This window comes from Procambarus clarkii, chromosome 57 (genome assembly GCF_040958095.1).
Source record: "Procambarus clarkii isolate CNS0578487 chromosome 57, FALCON_Pclarkii_2.0, whole genome shotgun sequence".
NCBI classification, from domain to species: domain Eukaryota; kingdom Metazoa; phylum Arthropoda; class Malacostraca; order Decapoda; family Cambaridae; genus Procambarus; species Procambarus clarkii.
This window is the reverse complement of record NC_091206.1, coordinates 10,074,045-10,092,848: the sequence shown is the minus strand read 5'-3', so window position 1 is coordinate 10,092,848 and position 18,804 is coordinate 10,074,045. Positions and strand designations below refer to the sequence as shown.

The 18,804-nt window shown below is 46.6% G+C and overlaps 1 protein-coding gene across 1 annotated transcript; it reads right to left on the bottom strand.

The window, feature by feature from the left end:
* Positions 1–3,416: 3,416 nt before the first annotated feature.
* On the bottom strand, positions 3,417–11,958 carry LOC123744977 (polycystin-1-like protein 3). Its single transcript, XM_069306187.1, has 2 exons — positions 10,008–11,958; positions 3,417–3,883 (listed from the first exon to the last, which is right to left on the bottom strand). The coding sequence occupies exons 1-2, from the start codon at positions 11,956–11,958 to the stop codon at positions 3,417–3,419; spliced, it is 2,418 nt and encodes an 805-aa protein (XP_069162288.1).
* Between the last annotated feature and the right edge of the window lie 6,846 nt (positions 11,959–18,804).

Here is an 18,804-nt window from a genome sequence, read left to right as displayed (position 1 = left end):
AGCCAAAGGGTCCCGCCCTGACCGGACGAGAGCAGTCTCTGTCCGCCGGGTGAGAAGAGTTCCCTCTCGGGTGACCAGTTCCCCCTTCACCGGGTGAGAGGAGTTCCCTCACCGGGTGAGAGGAGCCTCCTCCTGAACACCGCAGCAGCTTCCCGAGAAGAGAGATGCGTATAACCACAAGACAGGTATTTCCCACCCCAAGCGCGGAAACGCTTTTCAAGATAACATTTTTTCTCTGGAGATATCCCCCTTAGTAAAACTTTTTCTTCTTTTTTACTTATATCTCAAAATTATGTCCCGAATCTCCATATCTTTTATAAATTTTTTCAGCATATTGCAGGCAGCGGGAGACCATCAATCATAGCGAACCTGACGTGCAAAACCCTGGTGGAGGGAGGGGACGGGGAGGGGGAAATGTGTGGGTGGAACAGATACGCTGGGAAGAGGACCGAATATTATGGGAAAGTAACGAAGAAGAAAGTAAAGGGAAAGTAAGGAAGGTAAGGGAGAGGAGGGCGTTGCTCCGCAGTCCTCTGCCATCTTAACAATATTCATCCTTTACTGTGATACTCACATATAACTGACATATAGGACTGTCAGGGGATATTTTATATATGCGAGGACACATATAGTGACCCGCAGCCCTGCCTCCCAGTGATATAGTGACCTGCAGCCCTGCCTCCTAGTGATATAGTGACCTGCAGCCTCCCAGTGATACAGTGACCTACAGACCTGCCTCCCAGTGATATAGTGACCTGCAGCCCTGGGTCCCAGTGATATAGTGACCTGCAGCCCTGGGTCCCAGTGATATAGTGACCTGCAGGTCTGCCTCCCAGTGATATAGTGCCCTGCAGCCCTGCCTCCCAGTGATACAGTGACCCACAGCCCTGCCTCCCAGTGTTATAGTGACCTGCAGCCCTGCCTCCCAGTGATATAGTGACCTGCAGCCCTGCCTCCCAGTGTTATAGTGACCTGCAGCCCTGCCTCCCAGTGTTATAGTGACCTGCAGCCCTGCCTCCCAGTGATACAGTGACCCACAGCCCTGCCTTCCAGTGATATAGTGACCTGCAGCCCTGCCTCCCAGTGATACAGTGACCCACAGCCCTGCCTTCCAGTGATATAGTGACCTGCAGCCCTGCCTCCCAGTGATACAGTGACCCACAGCCCTGCCTCCCAGTGTTATAGTGACCTGCAGCCCTGCCTCCCAGTGATACAGTGACCCACAGCCCTGCCTTCCAGTGATATAGTGACCTGCAGCCCTGCCTCCCAGTGATATAGTGACCTATATAGTGACCAATATCACTGGCAGGAAGGGTTGAACACTTTGAGTTATTCTTTAGATATTTGTTAATGAACACTTCTCGTAATGCAACCTGATAAATATTAACATGGCATATAACCCCCGTGTTCACCTGAACAGAGGTTTCACAAGAGGAACATCACGAAGAACCTCAGGACGGAGAAATGTAGATAATATGGAAGTATTTGACACAGGGAAGGAGGCAAGCACTATACTGCCGGGATTAATGTGGAAAGTTTTCACCTCCTTGGTTCTGTTTTCAGCGATATTTTCACTCGTAATGCCATTTCGATTCAGAGTCAGAGTGAGCAAAAAGAAAAAAAGGTGAAGCTGATATCAACTCTCAACTTTTAGTGGGAGTTGAATAAAAGTTTTAGAGCGTAATTGCTAGACACTTTTTTTTTTTTTGCCACTATTTTTTTCTTCTTTTTAAGTATTTTCTTTATAGATTTGTAACTGTTTTCTCTCTCTCTCTCTCTCTCTCTCTCTCTCTCTCTCTCTCTCTCTCTCTCTCTCTCTCTCTCTCTCTCTCTCTCTCTCTCTCTCTCTCCCTCTCTCTCTCCCTCTCTCTCTCCCTCTCTCTCTCCCTCTCTCTCTCTCTCTCTCTCTCTCTCTCTCTCTCTCTCTCTCTCTCTCTCTCTCTCTCTCTCTCTCTCTCTCTCTCTCTCTCTCCCTCTCTCTCTCCCTCTCTCTCTCCCTCTCTCTCTCCCTCTCTCTCTCCCTCTCTCTCTCTCTCTCTCTCTCTCTCTCTCTCTCTCTCTCTCTCCCTCTCTCTCTCCCTCTCTCTCTCCCTCTCTCTCTCTCTCTCTCTCTCTCTCTCTCTCTCTCTCTCTCTCTCTCTCTCTCTCTCTCTCTCTCTCTCTCTCTCTCTCTCTCTCTCTCTCCCTCTCTCTCTCCCTCTCTCTCTCTCTCTCTCTCTCTCTCTCTCTCTCTCTCTCTCTCTCTCTCTCTCTCTCTCTCTCTCTCTCTCTCTCTCTCTCTCTCTCTCCCTCTCTCTCTCCCTCTCTCTCTCCCTCTCTCTCTCCCTCTCTCTCTCCCTCTCTCTCTCTCTCTCTCTCTCTCTCTCTCTCTCTCTCTCTCTCTCTCTCTCTCTCTCCCTCTCTCTCTCTCTCTCTCTCTCCCTCTCTCTCTCCCTCTCTCTCTCCCTCTCTCTCTCCCTCTCTCTCTCTCTCTCTCTCTCTCTCTCTCTCTCTCTCTCTCTCTCTCTCTCTCTCTCTCTCTCTCTCTCTCTCTCTCTCTCTCTCTCTCTCTCTCGCTCTCTCTCCTGTACTTTCTCTCTAAACTACTTTTTCTCTCTGTAGTTCTACTAAAACTAGAAGAACATCTGGAGAGAGAATATTGTAACACATCACTAGCATGGGTTCTGGTATGGCAAATCTTGCCTCTCAGCTTTAATAGAATTGTATGACCAGGCAACAATAATTTAAGGAAGACAAAGGTGGGCAGACTGCATAATTCTGGATTGTCTGAAAGTCTTTGACATAGTACTCCATAAGAGACTAGTGCATAAGGTGGAAGTGCAGGCAGGAATAACAGGGAAGGTACTCCATTGGATAAGAGAGTACCTAAGCAACAGAAGACAGCGAGTCACTGTGAGGGGTGAGGTCTCAGAGTGGCGAGACGTCACTAGTGGAGAACCACAAGGTTCAGTCCTTGAGCCTATCATGTTTCTTATATATGAAAACGATCTCCAAGATGGAATAAATTCGTTCCTCTCAATGTTTGCTGATGATAATGCGAAAATTATGAGGAGGATTAAGACAGAAGAAGAGACCGTTCTATAATCAAGGGGGGGTTGGGGGGGTTCCTGAGCCCAATAGGCTCAGGAACCTGTATATCAGTTGACTGACAATTGAAAGGCAGGACCAAAGAGCAGAAGCTCAGCCCCTGCAAGCACAATTAGGTGAGTAGACACACACATACACATGAGCATCAAAGCAGGCACACCCCGGCCCAAAAAGTATACTCCAGTTACCCGCTCACCGGCATAGAGTTTAATCCTCTCCCAGCAAACGGAAATTGCTTGGGCGTTAATCCCATGAGGGAGGGAGGCTGGTCGTCACAGGCGCCTTCTGGCACCGCCAGCCACCCCATGGTAACTACTCCCTCGCTGTTGCTATACGGTGCCACCTCCAGACCCACTTGTTCCTTGTCCCGACCCACCTGTATCACGACCCGAGCCACCTGCCTCACGACCCGAGCCACCTGCCTCTGGACCCGAGCCACCTGTCTCACGACCCGAGCCACCTGCCTCACGACCCGAGCCACCTGCCTCTGGACCCGAGCCACCTGTCTCACGACCCGAGCCACCTGCCTCACGACCCGAGCCACCTGCCTCACGACCCGAGCCACCTGCCTCACGACCCGAGCCACCTGCCTCACGACCCGAGCCACCTGCCTCACGACCCGAGCCACCTGCCTCACGACCCGAGCCACCTGCCTCACGACCCGAGCCACCTGCCTCACGACCCGAGCCACCTGCCTCACGACCCGAGCCACCTGCCTCACGACCCGAGCCACCTGCCTCACGACCCGAGCCACCTGCCTCACGACCCGAGCCACCTGCCTCACGACCCGAGCCATCTGTCGGGTGGCCTCCAACGCTTCATTTTTTTATTTTGTTTATTTTCTGAAAATAGTTTATACTTTTGATAAAAATATTAATGGTATTATATATTTTATTTTACGTTTAGTTGTATTTGTATTCCGTATCTGGTTTTTATTTTATTTAGGTATGTATTTTTATTTATTTACTCACACATCACCTTTAGTATAAAATATCAATGGAATGTTGGTAAAGAGTCAGTTATAGAGAAATTGTATTGTACACAGAAAAAACTGGGCGTTTTAGGTAACCTCTGTGTGTGTGTGTGTCCACCTAGTTGTGCTTGCGGGGGTTGAGCTCTGCTCTTTCGGCCCGCCTCTCAACTGTCAATCAATCAACTGTTGTAAGTAGTCAGCCGTGTTTATACTCAGGTGCATGATATCCCCCAGGGTGAGTGGCAGTGGGTGGCTCTCCTGGTGTTACTCAGAGTGACAGTGGGTCCTTCTCCTGGTGTTACTCAAAGTGACAGTGGGTCCCTCTCCTGGTGTTACTCAGAGGACCCGGCCTCTTTTACACAGCCAGCCAGGCTTACTATCATCACTTAAGTTGAAGTAGTATATGTGATGGAATACATTGCTAAGGAGTGTATACTTCTAGCCACATGTACGGTGATATTACCTCAGGGTGCATTAACTACTGTCTGATGGTTAGGTTAGGGTCTGATCAAGTGTAGGGTGTAGCCCTGCTAGACCCGACAATCCTCTCTACTGCAGCGGGAAATACTGACACAGTTTTGTGAAGTTAGTGTTAATTCACAACTCTATAATAATTTAATGTTTTGTTTAATATTTTCTTTAGTTTATATAATGGTTTTAATATCCTTATCCTTCTAGATAATCTGCTAGATACAGACCTTAAATTTTTAACTGTCATTTTTTTCAGCATCAGACTGAAATGGGGTGGAGTTGAGGGGTGGGATCGAGCCCTAGAGGACAATACGACTCTTAAGAGTCAACTATGAAACAATAACAGACAGATATTAGCATATGATTAACGGTAGGGAGCAAAGTGCAGATCTAGAATATATTGTGTTTAAAATTTTAGCTCCTTGTTCATGTGCCATGAGTTGACATAGGTTAGAAATCTGTATCCTAATGTATCGCTCACGGTGCTGAAGGAGTTATGAACAGCCGAGCTTGAAGAGCCCAGAGGTTGAATCCAAGAATGCAACTTGCAGCCCGTTAGCCTTTCTTATCTACGTAAAATGACATTAAAATATTAAAGATTTTAATTATTTAGTATTTTTGGGAGAATTTACCATGTCAGGGTTCAGGCCTTGTGTTCAAGGACTGAATAATTATTTACAATTAAATTATATGACGCTACACGCTACGTTTATGGAAGTAATTTACCATTTAAGATGTCTACACATTAAAATAAATTTGCACTCCGACCCGCTACTAAAACCCATCCGTCATACTCTTTTGTAACTACGAAACCCTTGTTTGGACTGTCGAACGATCGATCTGCTGTGAACCAGATGACAAAGCTTTTTACGGTCTATTCCTCAAGACACCTCCACTCGCCTGCCCTCCCTCCCCCCATCCACTACAATCGCTGCCGTTAAACCTTAACACCATTATCACCACAATTAACTCGCATAAGCCCACCAACCGCACTGTGCCAGCCAGGTCACCACCCTCACCATACCGACCATCACTCCAACTACAACAAGCACTACTGTGCCTACCATTCTCGCCATCTCCACCACACCCACTGCTGCTGACATTCCACTAGTGTAGACCTTAAAACTGTAGACCTTAAAACTGTAGACCTTAAAACTGTAGACCTTAAAACTGTAGACCTTAAAACTGTAGATCTTAAAAAATGTCAACTTATTAGATGGTACCGTGGTACCTTAATATGTGTGTATTACTAGCCCTTTTAATCCCACCAATACCTGAGTATAAGCACGAAGCCTTAAGCTTCTTTATGTTAAACTCACCTGGCCACCGTTGACTGCCAGTTCAGAACTGTAAAAGTTTAAAATTATGTTTAAAATTTTAGCTCCTTGTTCAGGTGCCATGAGTTGACAAAGCTATTCTCATATCGCTTGCTTATATATTCTGACTACACCTCAGCTCCCTCCAACAGGATGAAAAGAGCATTACCTGTAATTGGGAAAAGGATTGTAGCTTCAGTAATTAGTGCTAATTAGTTATGCCAGTAAGATAATGAGAGACTGGAGCGAGAATAATGTTTACTCGCTTCAGAACTCCCCCTGCTAGGGAATGAAAGAAAAGCAATAGAACAAAAAATACAGTTCAGAATTGTGTATATGTCAATGGTTGCTATTGAAATATGATAATTTACTGCTTCATAAGGAAAGTGAAGTGAGAATAAGTCACAGTTTAAATAAAGTCTTGTTGTCATTTTCATATAGAGATATATTTGCACAAATCTAATTAATTAGAAGAGAAGGGGGTTGGTGTCACTTAAGTTTCAAGAAAGATTGATTGGTACCGATTTCTACAGAAGAATTTCCCCGGGTCCAATGGATGAATATAACCCGGGGAATGATTGACACTTAACGCTGTCTCTATTGACACTGCAGCAAATGTTGGAACAATGGTGGTCCTCGGGCACAGAGCCAGATATATTCAGTATATCTAGATACAGTCGGTATATCCAGATATAAACAAAGCCTGCACATAATAAGTACATGTGGAGTCAGGAAACTCAGTTTATCTGAAAAGACATCACATGCATTGTATGGCATTGTAAACACCAAATATTATTTATATGTGTATAATAGTTACAAGAAATATTCGCTCTGCAGCTTGATCAGCAGAATGGCTGAATAATTTATCTAGTCGCATGCTCAGAGAATTTTTATTTTTTTATTTTTAATTTTACATGCAGAGCATGCGAACAAGTACAATACAAATTTCTACAGTCACAATACACAATATACAAGACACAAAAAGACCACAAACAATATACAAAATACTGTAGCCCTACACCTGAGCAAAGCACTGAACACATAGGAAAGACACACACAAGTACAAAACATGGAAAACATGATAATTAAGAAAAGTAGCATAACAGAGAAACAAAACAAAGAACCAAACAAGGTCCACATAAGGTAGCAAGTAACACTGAACATGGTACATGAGCAGAAACGTAAAAACAGTAACCTAAGAATATTACAAGCACATAGCAGTAATTAGGACACAAAACAGGATACACAAACACACTGCACAAAGGTAATACACAAAACCAGTCATGTGTCACAAAAGGTCACACACAACAAACATACGAAGCAAAGAGGACAAATCAAGCCAGAAGGGCCACACGGAAAATACAAAAATCAACACAGACATGCATACAGAACCGGAACACACAGGAACCGGGGAGGACGTAACACACAAACACACATACAGACACATAATCACTGGCAAGAGGGGAACTGCCAAGAATTTGGAAAGCGGCTAATGTAGTCTCGATATACAAGAAGGGGGAAAGACAGGAGGCACTGAACTACAGGCCAGTGTCCCTAACTTGCATACCATGCAAGCTGATGGAGAAGATAAGTGAGGTAAGTGAGGTAAAGTGAGTGAGGTAAAACACACTCCCTGCTCAGAGAATTGGTAAATACACAACTCTACAGACTCAGTAATTAGCTGATAATGGTATAGTTTCACAGTGGATCGCGACTGGGAACTCATTGTTCCACACACAAGATTTCAGTAGCATATGAGCTGTAGCTCATATCGACACTCTGTTGATATTTTACATCATAACTTACATGGATGATGAACAGATAAGTCTAGCTATGAATGGATCACAATTGTTGGATGCCTGTAGACGCAGTGGTAGCTGGTTAGGTGAGAAAACTGGTGGCTCTGAGGCAGTTGGTGGTGAGGTTCAGGTCGCAATGTGAGCTACCTTGCTTATGACACACGTACACAGAGCCGACAGTACACTGCTTGGGTTCAAATATGCTCTTCACTCCACCTGGCTGAGAAATCTATCAAGTAAACCTTTCTGTGGCTTGTCATTGGTGGCTTATGTTGGACTTACTGCTGTGATGTTGCAGTAGGTGATTTCCTCGGTTTACTTACTATACATAACGGCTGAGTATATTCTGATGTCTTGGCCACAGTCTGAGAGGCGACGATATAATGGTTATCGTCCCACGATTCCCACCACCAGCTAAAGAATAACGAAAGCTGTTGTATCAATTAATAGGGGAGAAAACGCTAAGAGACAAGGAGATCAAGCTGAGAAGACAAAGGGGGTACTCTCACAGAGAAAAAGTAGGAAGCGAGCAAAGAAGTCAGGAAGAGATTTCAAGAGTTCTAAAAAACTTACCAGTGTGAAGAGCCAAGGGAGCGAGACGTAACCAGACCACAAAAGACTATGCAATAATACAAGGACAATAACAGAAAGAGGAAAGAGAAAAGTACTTTGGAAATTATCAAACTCAAATATTACAAGAAAGGCACATATAAACAGCATCATTTAGACAACATGTGGAAAGTTGACAAACACAACCTGTCATTTAAAAAATCTAAATAAAGGCTCAAATTAGCTCAAGTAAGATCAATAAAATATGCAGTTCTGGCCTGGAATCCGCTCCTTGTGAAGCACAACACCAAGACTTATAACGTTTAAGAGAATTGTAATAGAATTTGTGCCAAACCTACGAGAGCTAAGCTAAGAGCTGATAAGCTGATTAAAGGAACAAAGTCTCACAACCGTAGAGGATAAAAGGAACAGAGAGATATGATCACAATATACAAGATACTGAGGGGGAAATAGATATAGTCGACAAGGATAGCCTTTTAAATTTGAAAGAAAGTACGATGGTAGAATACAGGAGGAAGCAAGAAACACAAATGAGCCTGTTTACTACCTGTTGATGATTCCAAGGATCAACTTCCCCGCGGCCCGGTCTCTAACCAGGCCTTCTGATTGCTGGTCTCATCAACCAGGCTGTTATATGCGGCTGCTATGGAAATATTCGTACCCTGTACGGGTGATCAACAAGAGGAATGCACTTAAAGAAGTTGTGGAAGCCATCTCCGTCAACCGCTTTAAGGCCAGATTCGGCAAAGAATTTGATAATAGTTAAATTGCAAGGCAAAAGGTTCCTCAAGGCTGGTAGGCGAGGCACAATGCGTTACACCTCACTCTCTCGTAGACATTGTGAGGTAACTACCCATTCCATGCCCACAACTACCACCCTCACCTGCCTCACCACCAACCACTCATTGTCCACCACAACCGCCTTCATCCTCATCAACCTCGAACCACCAACAAAAGTGTTAAAAGAACACGTTGAAAAAAAAATCATGATAAATTAAGATTTTTTCTTATTCTCAAGTCAAAAGTTTGGCGGCAGTTTTGCGTCTTATCCAGAGGACGAAGAAAAACTCCTCCCATCCTCCCGACGTGAACCACAAACTCCACCTAGTTCTTGCCGGGGTGAGAGCAATTCTGTCCTCTCCACACCTCCCGTTAAGGACAGAATTCCACTCTCTCTTATTTTTTCTTGAAGGACAGCAGCTGTCTCTCCACGTTTTCTTTGCAGGAGGGAAGAGGGGAGAGGGAGGGGGAGGGAAGAAGACCCTTTCTTCAGGAGTTCTGGCCGGACAACGTCACATTCTGCTTGTTCTCTCGATGGGTAGATACTTTTTAGATTTCTTCTTGGGACCGGAGCTGTCTATACACGTTTTCCAATCAAATTTCTACATTTTTCCTTTTATACACCTAATTCTTTCACGTTACCCTACATAATCTCTCTATCTTTTTACCACAAAATCTCTCACTTTTTCTCAAGTGAGAAAATGTCGCTCTTTCTCACTTGACTTTGACTCTGTCGCTCTTTATATTTTGTAGGAGTTATGAGGCACTATCCGCGTCGTCCCTCACCAGAGAAGCCCTCCACGTCACTCTTGACACAAGACCTCACTCTTCCACACATTTCTTAAAAGGTAATTTCTCGCTCGTCACACATACTTTGATGGGCAAGATTTCGCTCTCCACAAATTCCTGGGGAAATATATCTCTCTACAAGCGTTGCACCGGGGCGCTGACTGCTGCACCGGGGCGCTGACTGCTGCACCGGGGCGCTGACTGTTGCACCGGGGCGCTAACTGTTGCACCGGGGCGCTGACTGCTGCACCGGGGCGCTGACTGCTGCACCGGGGCGCTGACTGCTGCACCGGGGCGCTGACTGTTGCACCGGGGCGCTGACTGCTGCACCGGGGCGCTGACTGTTGCACCGGGGCGCTGACTGTTGCACCGGGGCGCTGACTGCTGCACCGGGGCGCTGACTGTTGCGCCGGGGCGCTGACTGTTGCACCGGGGCGCTGACTGTTGCACCGGGGCGCTGACTGCTGCACCGGGGCGCTGACTGTTGCGCCGGGGCGCTGACTGTTGCACCGGGGCGCTGACTGTTGCACCGGGGCGCTGACTGCTGCACCGGGGCGCTGACTGTTGCACCGGGGCGCTGACTGTTGCACCGGGGCGCTGACTGCTGCACCGGGGCGCTGACTGTTGCGCCGGGGCGCTGACTGTTGCACCGGGGCGCTGACTGTTGCACCGGGGCGCTGACTGCTGCACCGGGGCGCTGACTGTTGCACCGGGGCGCTGACTGTTGCACCGGGGCGCTGACTGTTGCACCGGGGCGCTGACTGCTGCACCGGGGCGCTGACTGTTGCACCGTGGCGCTGACTGTTGCACCGGGGCGCTGACTGTTGCACCGGGGCGCTGACTGTTGCACCGGGGCGCTGACTGTTGCACCGGGGCGCTGACTGCTGCACCGGGGCGCTGACTGTTGCACCGGGGCGCTGACTGTTGCACCGGGGCGCTGACTGTTGCACCGGGGCGCTGACTGTTGCACCGGGGCGCTGACTGCTGCACCGGGGCGCTGACTGTTGCACCGTGGCGCTGACTGTTGCACCGGGGCGCTGACTGTTGCACCGGGGCGCTGACTGTTGCACCGGGGCGCTGACTGCTGCACCGGGGCGCTGACTGCTGCACCGGGGCGCTGACTGTTGCACCGGGGCGCTGACTGCTGCACCGGGGCGCTGACTGCTGCACCGGGGCGCTGACTGTTGCACCGGGGCGCTGACTGTTGCACCGGGGCGCTGACTGTTGCACCGGGGCGCTGACTGTTGCACCGGGGCGCTGACTGCTGCACCGGGGCGCTGACTGTTGCACCGGGGCGCTGACTGCTGCACCGGGGCGCTGACTGCTGCACCGGGGCGCTGACTGTTGCACCGGGGCGCTGACTGCTGCACCGGGGCGCTGACTGCTGCACCGGGGCGCTGACTGTTGCACCGGGGCGCTGACTGTTGCACCGGGGCGCTGACTGTTGCACCGGGGCGCTGACTGTTGCACCGGGGCGCTGACTGCTGCACCGGGGCGCTGACTGTTGCACCGGGGCGCTGACTGCTGCACCGGGGCGCTGACTGTTGCACCGGGGCGCTGACTGTTGCACCGGGGCGCTGACTGTTGCACCGGGGCGCTGACTGTTGCACCGGGGCGCTGACTGTTGCACCGGGGCGCTGACTGTTGCACCGGGGCGCTGACTGCTGCACCGGGGCGCTGACTGTTGCACCGGGGCGCTGACTGTTGCACCGGGGCGCTGACTGCTGCACCGGGGCGCTGACTGTTGCACCGGGGCGCTGACTGTTGCACCGTGGCGCTGACTGCTGCACCGGGGCGCTGACTGTTGCACCGGGGCGCTGACTGTTGCACCGGGGCGCTGACTGTTGCACCGGGGGGCTGACTGTTGCACCGGGGCGCTGACTGCTGCACCGGGGCGCTGACTGTTGCACCGGGGTGCTGACTGCTGCACCGGGGCGCTGACTGTTGCACCGGGGCGCTGACTATTGCACCGGGGTGCTGACTGTTGCACCGGGGTGCTGACTGTTGCACCGGGGCGCTGACTGTTGCACCGGGGTGCTGACTGTTGCACCGGGGCGCTGACTGTTGCACCGGGGCGCTGACTGTTGCACCGGGGGGCTCTGACTGTTGCACCGGGGCGCTGACTTGCACCGCGGCGCTGAATACTGCACCCTCTTGTAGCCCCTCTGCTCATGCTGCACCCATTCCTCGCACCCTGTGGTCATGTTGAAGGCGTGCTGAGAGTCCCTGGGGCTCCAGCCGTCTATTCCTGCTCGTGTTTAAACGCGTATTGGCAATCAGTGATCCCGACACTCCCTAGCGGCCTAGCCGGGCAGCGGGAGAGCAGGAATGTATATGTGCTGACGGGGATTGGAAGGGGAGGTGAGGGAGGCGATGTATCCCGGTCTATGGTCACTGGATGGGAAGGGAAGGGATGGGGGAGCTCTTGGGTGGAACAGAGAGAGAACGAGAACTGGAAAGAGGAAAAAAGGATGTGTAAAAGATAATGTAGGATGGAGCTGGGAGAGGAAGTATGTACACCTACTGAGAGGCTACAAGTCAATAACACAATTAGGTTGGTCATACAAGTGACCAAATGGCACTCAGATGTTAATTCTTGTCGCTGAGCTCCGCTGAAGTGTTTGGAAGCAATCAGAGGGCCAGATTCATGAAGAAGTTACGCAAGTACTTACTAACGTGTACATCTTTCCTCAATCTTTGACGGCTTTGGTTACATTTATTAAACAGTTTACAAGCATGAAAATTGCCAATCAACTGTTATTATTGTTATAAACAGCCTGCAGGTGTTTCGGAGCTTATTAACTGTTTAATAATTGTAAACAAAGCCCCAAAGATTGAGATAAGATGTACAGGTTCGTAAGTGCTTGCGTAACTGCTTCGTGAATCCGGGTCCTATGGTGCTTCATCTGCGTCATGTAAGATGCTGTCATATTAGCGGGGTAATAACATTTCATTAACTTGGATCACCTGGGACGCAAATAAAAGAATATTACCCACAGTGTTGTATATAGCGTCAGTACGTACATATAATACAAGAGAATGTTTGTCTTTCTTTCTGAGGCTGGAGGCTTTCCAAGACTACTCAAGGGGTAGTTTGGGAGAGTTATAGGGCGTCAGGGTTGGCCCTAGTGCCACATTTTAAGAGATATCGCCAAATATAGCAACACACCCCACTCCTTGTAGATTTCAGAAAGTCGAATCTGATATAAAGTTTGTGCTATCCATAGACGTATTTAGCAATTTTTGTGCTTTTTTATATTGATGTTTACGAAAGAAAGAAAGAGAGAGAGAGAGTTTAGCCTTGACAATTCTAAATTAATATTTATTCTGCTTTATCTAACTAATAAGGCCAATTCAAACATGCTAAGCGTATCATCTCCAAATCTTCCTTAGCTTAACTCGGAGGTGTGTCCATGACTAGCCACGATGAGGTAGATCATGTTGGGTTAGATTAGAGTTGCCGCTGTTGTAAAGTCATTCAAGAATGACTAAATAGGCGTGTTGGACTGCTAAGAGAGAAGGATGGAGCACGACGACCAGACTCAAGATGGAACGGAAACAGTGATGGAGATTGAGACGGGAAGCAGATGGAGACTGATGTGACGGCGGCGAAAATGTAGACGAGAGGCAAAGGTCTGTCGCAGCGAGGGAAATAGAAAGTGAGATAGCAGATCAGGAAATTAAAATGAGCTTAGCGAAGGGCAACTCTCTCAGCTTGGAGCGGCAGCACTCTCTGTTTCTTCTTCAACTTTCCCTATATCAACCTCCTCTCCAACTCCTTTCCTAAAAAATAATTTTCCCTTACATTCCTACTTTCTCTCAAACATTCTTTCTTTCTCTTCCACACGGGAAAATTAACATCATAAAGAGGCCTGAATTGGGCTGGGAGGAGCAGTTTGATCTCCCCGACGTCAGCTAACTGGTCCCTCCCTCTTGCAGGCCGGACAGGTCGACGATGTACAAGCCTAAAACAGGCCGCTCTTGGCGGTACAGTGTACACAACTGTACTCATTGTGTACGCATGTAAGAGGCCGGGAACTGAAATTCATATTAACATTCACTCTTTCCTCATCCTGTGTCTGCCTATCTGCATGTACAAGTCTGCTGCATGAGATTAGAATGTACAGTGTGTGAGGAAGAGGATCAAAGTAAGGATTGATATACAAGTCATACCACAGGTTCGTATGTCATCGTGTATACCCGTTTGTTGAACGAGAGAGATTTGTTTTTCTTTTTTATTGTAATTACCACAGACACGGACATGTTAAACAGCATACATATAAACAGTATATACATTTTCATCTGTCCTTCATAGAGTTAGAGAGCTGTTACAGTGCATAGTGAGCTATGGCGCACCCAACTACAGAAGGTGATTGAAGTTCCTTTGTAATACTAACCGGCATGGCTGTGCTCAGTGAACTCACACAGCGAGGTGAGTGAAATATGCAACGGAAATATGTATATTTTACATGAAAACTGCTGAAACTAATGTTAAAAAAAAAAGGGACGCCTGGATCAGATAACATTATATGAACTAAAGTTTTGACAAAAATAATATGAACGCTAAAAAACATAAAGGTATGCATGCAGACTTTTAAAATTGCAGATTACGAAAACTGATCATATAATCATGCAATATTATGATTACTGTCGTCACGTACCAACTTTTCAATACTTATATAAGTATTAAATAATTATAGTTGCTTGTGGATATCTTTTTAAGTAATGTATAAACAATTTAACATGTATATATATATATATAATATTTTTTTCCGGCAGGGTTTGTGGAAAACCCGAATTATTGTCATTTTGTTCAAACAAACATCATCCTTTTCGTTGGGTAAAGGAAACGGGAAAATTTCGTATTATGAAACCCCAGAATTCTTAGTAATTGTAAAAATGGAAAAAGTTCTGGTTCTGTATCCTGGACTCTGAACTCACACCCCAGGACTAGACTGGGGTGTGAGTTTTCAGTTGCATATATGCCTGAGGACCATTCAGGCTTGTTTGCATTTGTGTTCCTTTGTGTTGAATTGCGTTCCTCAATTCCAAAATTGTGTTGGAATTGAGCTGCGTTGTTTACCATGCCATTCATTTCGTAAGTATAAGTATAGATGCCACACCTGTGACAAATAAAACTATGCTTTTCTTGAAAATATGTTACAATTCCATTTCAATGTTTCTGATTGCACTGATAAATTGAATTTTCAAAGATTTTTATTTATTTTCATTTTGATTTAATTATTTTGTGTGAATTGTGCTGGAATTGAGCTGTGTTGTTTACCGTACCGTTCATTTCGTGAGTATAGTTTATTTTTGTATTTTTTCATATTTTCATTTCATTTTTTAACTGTTTTTCTTATATTTCAGTGTTGGGAACATCAGATCACTTGATGTTCCCAATTTTCTGATTTCACTTCACTGTTTCACATCACGCCTCACAGTGACTCATCTCATCTCACTTCGACTTACTACTATTCTCACTCGATTTCACTGCACCTCCATTTTGCCCACTTCACCTGCCAGCACATCTCCTCGCCGTCAGCCGTAAACAACATTCCACGCTCAACAAACACGATCATTCCCCCAGAGACTAACAACAGGAAATTGATAGAACCAATGACTGGGATAAACGTATTGTGAATATTAAATACTTACTTATATAGCTTAATGAAAACGTTAACAATGAAGCATTGTTAAATTTCCTTGTAAAAAGGGCTGTTAAAATCAACTAATTAAGATTGATTGAAGTCATTAAGCCATACATGTATGGAATTGTTCTGGTAATTAAACTCTAATAGAGAGTAAATATGGAACACAAATTTGCTGTGAACGTACAATTATCTCTCGTTTTAATGGTTTCAGTTGGAGTTAAGGCTTATGTATTATTACCTAAATTTAGATTTAAACTTGGTGCATATGAACATGGAACAGCGAATAGAAAAGATTGAATTATTAAATAATACAAATCAGGTGATAACTAAGGAAGTGGCTATGGGAAGGTGAGTGAAGTGTTACGTTACAGAGACTTGTTCAACACGTAATATGCAGGTAAATGGGAAAAGTTGCGCGATCACATTTTCATTAAAGATTGATTTGAGGATGGGCTGCCATATGTCAGATTATATTCCCCAAAAGCTCTACAGTAATCAAATTGTTTCTTGTCAGGCGTGATGTGGTTCTCTGCTGGATATGCTGTTGTGCGCATCACACCGTAAGAGTGAAGAAGAGTTCAGCCACACACCTATTACGATAGACTATGTGTGAAGCAACAACCCCTCACTAGGATGATTGCCACTGCCTAATCTGGTGCCCAATCGATGTGTGTACTGCCGTCTGTCATTGTTGCTTACCACAACCACTGTAGCCGACAATATATACATGTCACCAAGGACATGTGTTTATTATTGCGAGTAATGTTCTTTAGAACATTACTTTAGAACATTTAGAACATCTGTAAGTACTAGTCCTCTTTGGAGCTGAGGCTTAACTGTTGATTAAATTTTACAGGTATTGAGCCACGGGGTTCCCAGTAATGACTTGTAGTGCGGCGTACATCCATCAGTCTCGAAACTGATGGATGTAGATTTTTGCTCCTATCAGGCATGCAGCTACTGCAACTTCTCATGTCACTTTCTGAGTGAAGTAATAGTGTGAGATTTCGCTTTTGAGGTATAATTTTTCCAAGTATCTATAATGCTTTCAAAGATAGAGTGCTCTAGAGTCTACATTTCATTATTGTGTTAGTTATTATTCAACCCAGCTAAACCTGTGCTTTTTGTCACTACGAGTTCCTATCTATATGTTACAGTGCCTCTAAGAAGCAACATTGTTAAGTGTAGACATCATTCCACCACAAATCAGCTGATATCAGTCGTCAACTGTACCTTTTTTATTGTTGCCACCGGCTAGTTTATTGTGCACCCCATACATATCCTGTGAGTGGTAGCGCAAAAAGCATTACAGAAGGCACAAAAGGTCTTTATCAGACCTCAACTTAGATTATTACATAAACAATTTCATCTATCCTTCACACCTTATAACTACAATGTCAGCTAGTTACAGAGAATGTTCTATTTCAAGAGCTAATTCGGCTGCCAGAGATCGTCGGGTGAGGGGTGTACTTTCCGTGAAGCTCCCAGTGTTGACCCGATAGTTGGTGTGTCCGGACCGGGCACACGAACCCGGTCGGTGTGCTCGAGTTGGTGTCCAAAGCAAAGCTTTGTTTGGCGTCATGGGGACCCTCCTTCCCGCTATCCGCCGTTCGGAGACGGTTGGCGGCCTGGAGTTTTCGGGCAGCGCGTCGTACCTTGCCATGTAAGTACTTATGTTGGATATGTTCATTGTTAAAATGTTTGATGTACAACTCCTCACGGACCACCGGGCGCTCGTTAAGTTCCATTCGCCGGCTGTTTATATAGACTTCGTGGCCCGTTATGATGGGCGTTCGTTTACCCTCCCTGATGACGGTGGTACTGTCTCTGTCTCCGACCGGTGCTGCTCACTCACGTATGTGGCGCTGCATGGGATACCTTTTGAATTCTCAGAAGACCTGGTTTGGCGATATTTTGGAAACTATGGGACCGTGATGTCACTTCGATTGAATACCATCTCTTCCGGTAGGTGGAGGGGGGTTTCGTGTGGTACCCAGACCCTCGCTCTGGCTCTTTGGTCCCGCCTCTCAACTGTCAATCAACTGCTGTACAGATTCCTGAGCCTACTGGGCTTTATCATATCTACATTTGAATGTGTGAGTGAGAGTGTTTGAGTGAGAGTGTGTGAGTGAGAGTGCATGAGTGAGAGTGTGAGAGTGTATGAGTGAGAGTGAGTGAGTGTTGGCTATGATGGGGGGGGGTGTATGTATGTGCGCGTGTGTGTTAATTTTATATGAAACAGTCGGCACATGTATGCCTCTGATCTCATTCATATACACATTTAAATTTAACATACGTAATTTTGCGCCTTGTTGGAGAGGAGGACGGAGAGACAGTGGCGTCAGCGTAGCCATGGCAACACCAGTCACCTGTTGACACCTGGTGGAGCGTTGTTAGCTTGTCTCAGGTGTGAACCAGGCCTACCAACCTCTCTTGTTTATTGGTGATCTCTCCCTGGCTCTCTCTCTCACTCTCTCTCTCTCTCTCACTCTCTCTCTCACTCTCTCTCTCTCTCTCTCACTCTCTCTCTCTCTCTCTCTCTCTCTCTCTCTCTCTCTCTCTCTCTCTCTCTCTCTCTCTCTCCACACGCACGTGTGTGCTAGATCTAAGATATTTATATATGTAGTGGATGTAATAGAGGAAAATAGTTCGGTTAGAAAGGCAGGGTCCAAAAGCTAATAGCTCGAGTCTACGTTCACAAACAGTAAACACACACATATACACACATTGAGTTAAATCTCCCACTGTAACCGGGAAACACCTTACAACACCTTAATCCTGTAGGGGGGAAGGGGGGGGGGAATATTTATGACTGTATGAGGCTAACAATCAATGATCACTTCCCCCACTAGCCCCTCCCCCTATCACCCACCCACTCGGGGAGTGAGGGAGGTAGGTATGGATGGAGTAGGTGACGGAGAGGAGGGAAGGAAGGAATGAAGGTAGAGGAGGAGAGGAGAAGAAGATAGGCGGTCAGAAAGAGAGAAGAAGGGGAGATAAGGAAAGAGAGAATGTAGTTAGCTTCAGCCTCTCCGTCTACTCTTTGTGAATTATGTATGTCCATCGAGTGTTGCCCTTTGTGAGTCTGGGGTGTGTTTGTGTTGTGTGTATAGGTGTGTTGGGTGTAGAGGTGTGTTTGTGTTGGGTGTAGAGGTGTGTTGGGTGTAGAGGTGTGTTTGTGTTGGGTGTAGAGGTGTGTTTGTGTTGGGTGTAGAGGTGTCTTTGTGTGTGTAGAGGTGTGTTTGTGTTGCGTGTATAGGTGTGTTGTGTGTAGAGGTGTGTTTGTGTTGGGTGTAGAGGTGTGTTTGTGTTGGGTGTAGAGGTGTGTTTGTGTTGGGTGTAGAGGTGTGTTTGTGTTGGGTGTA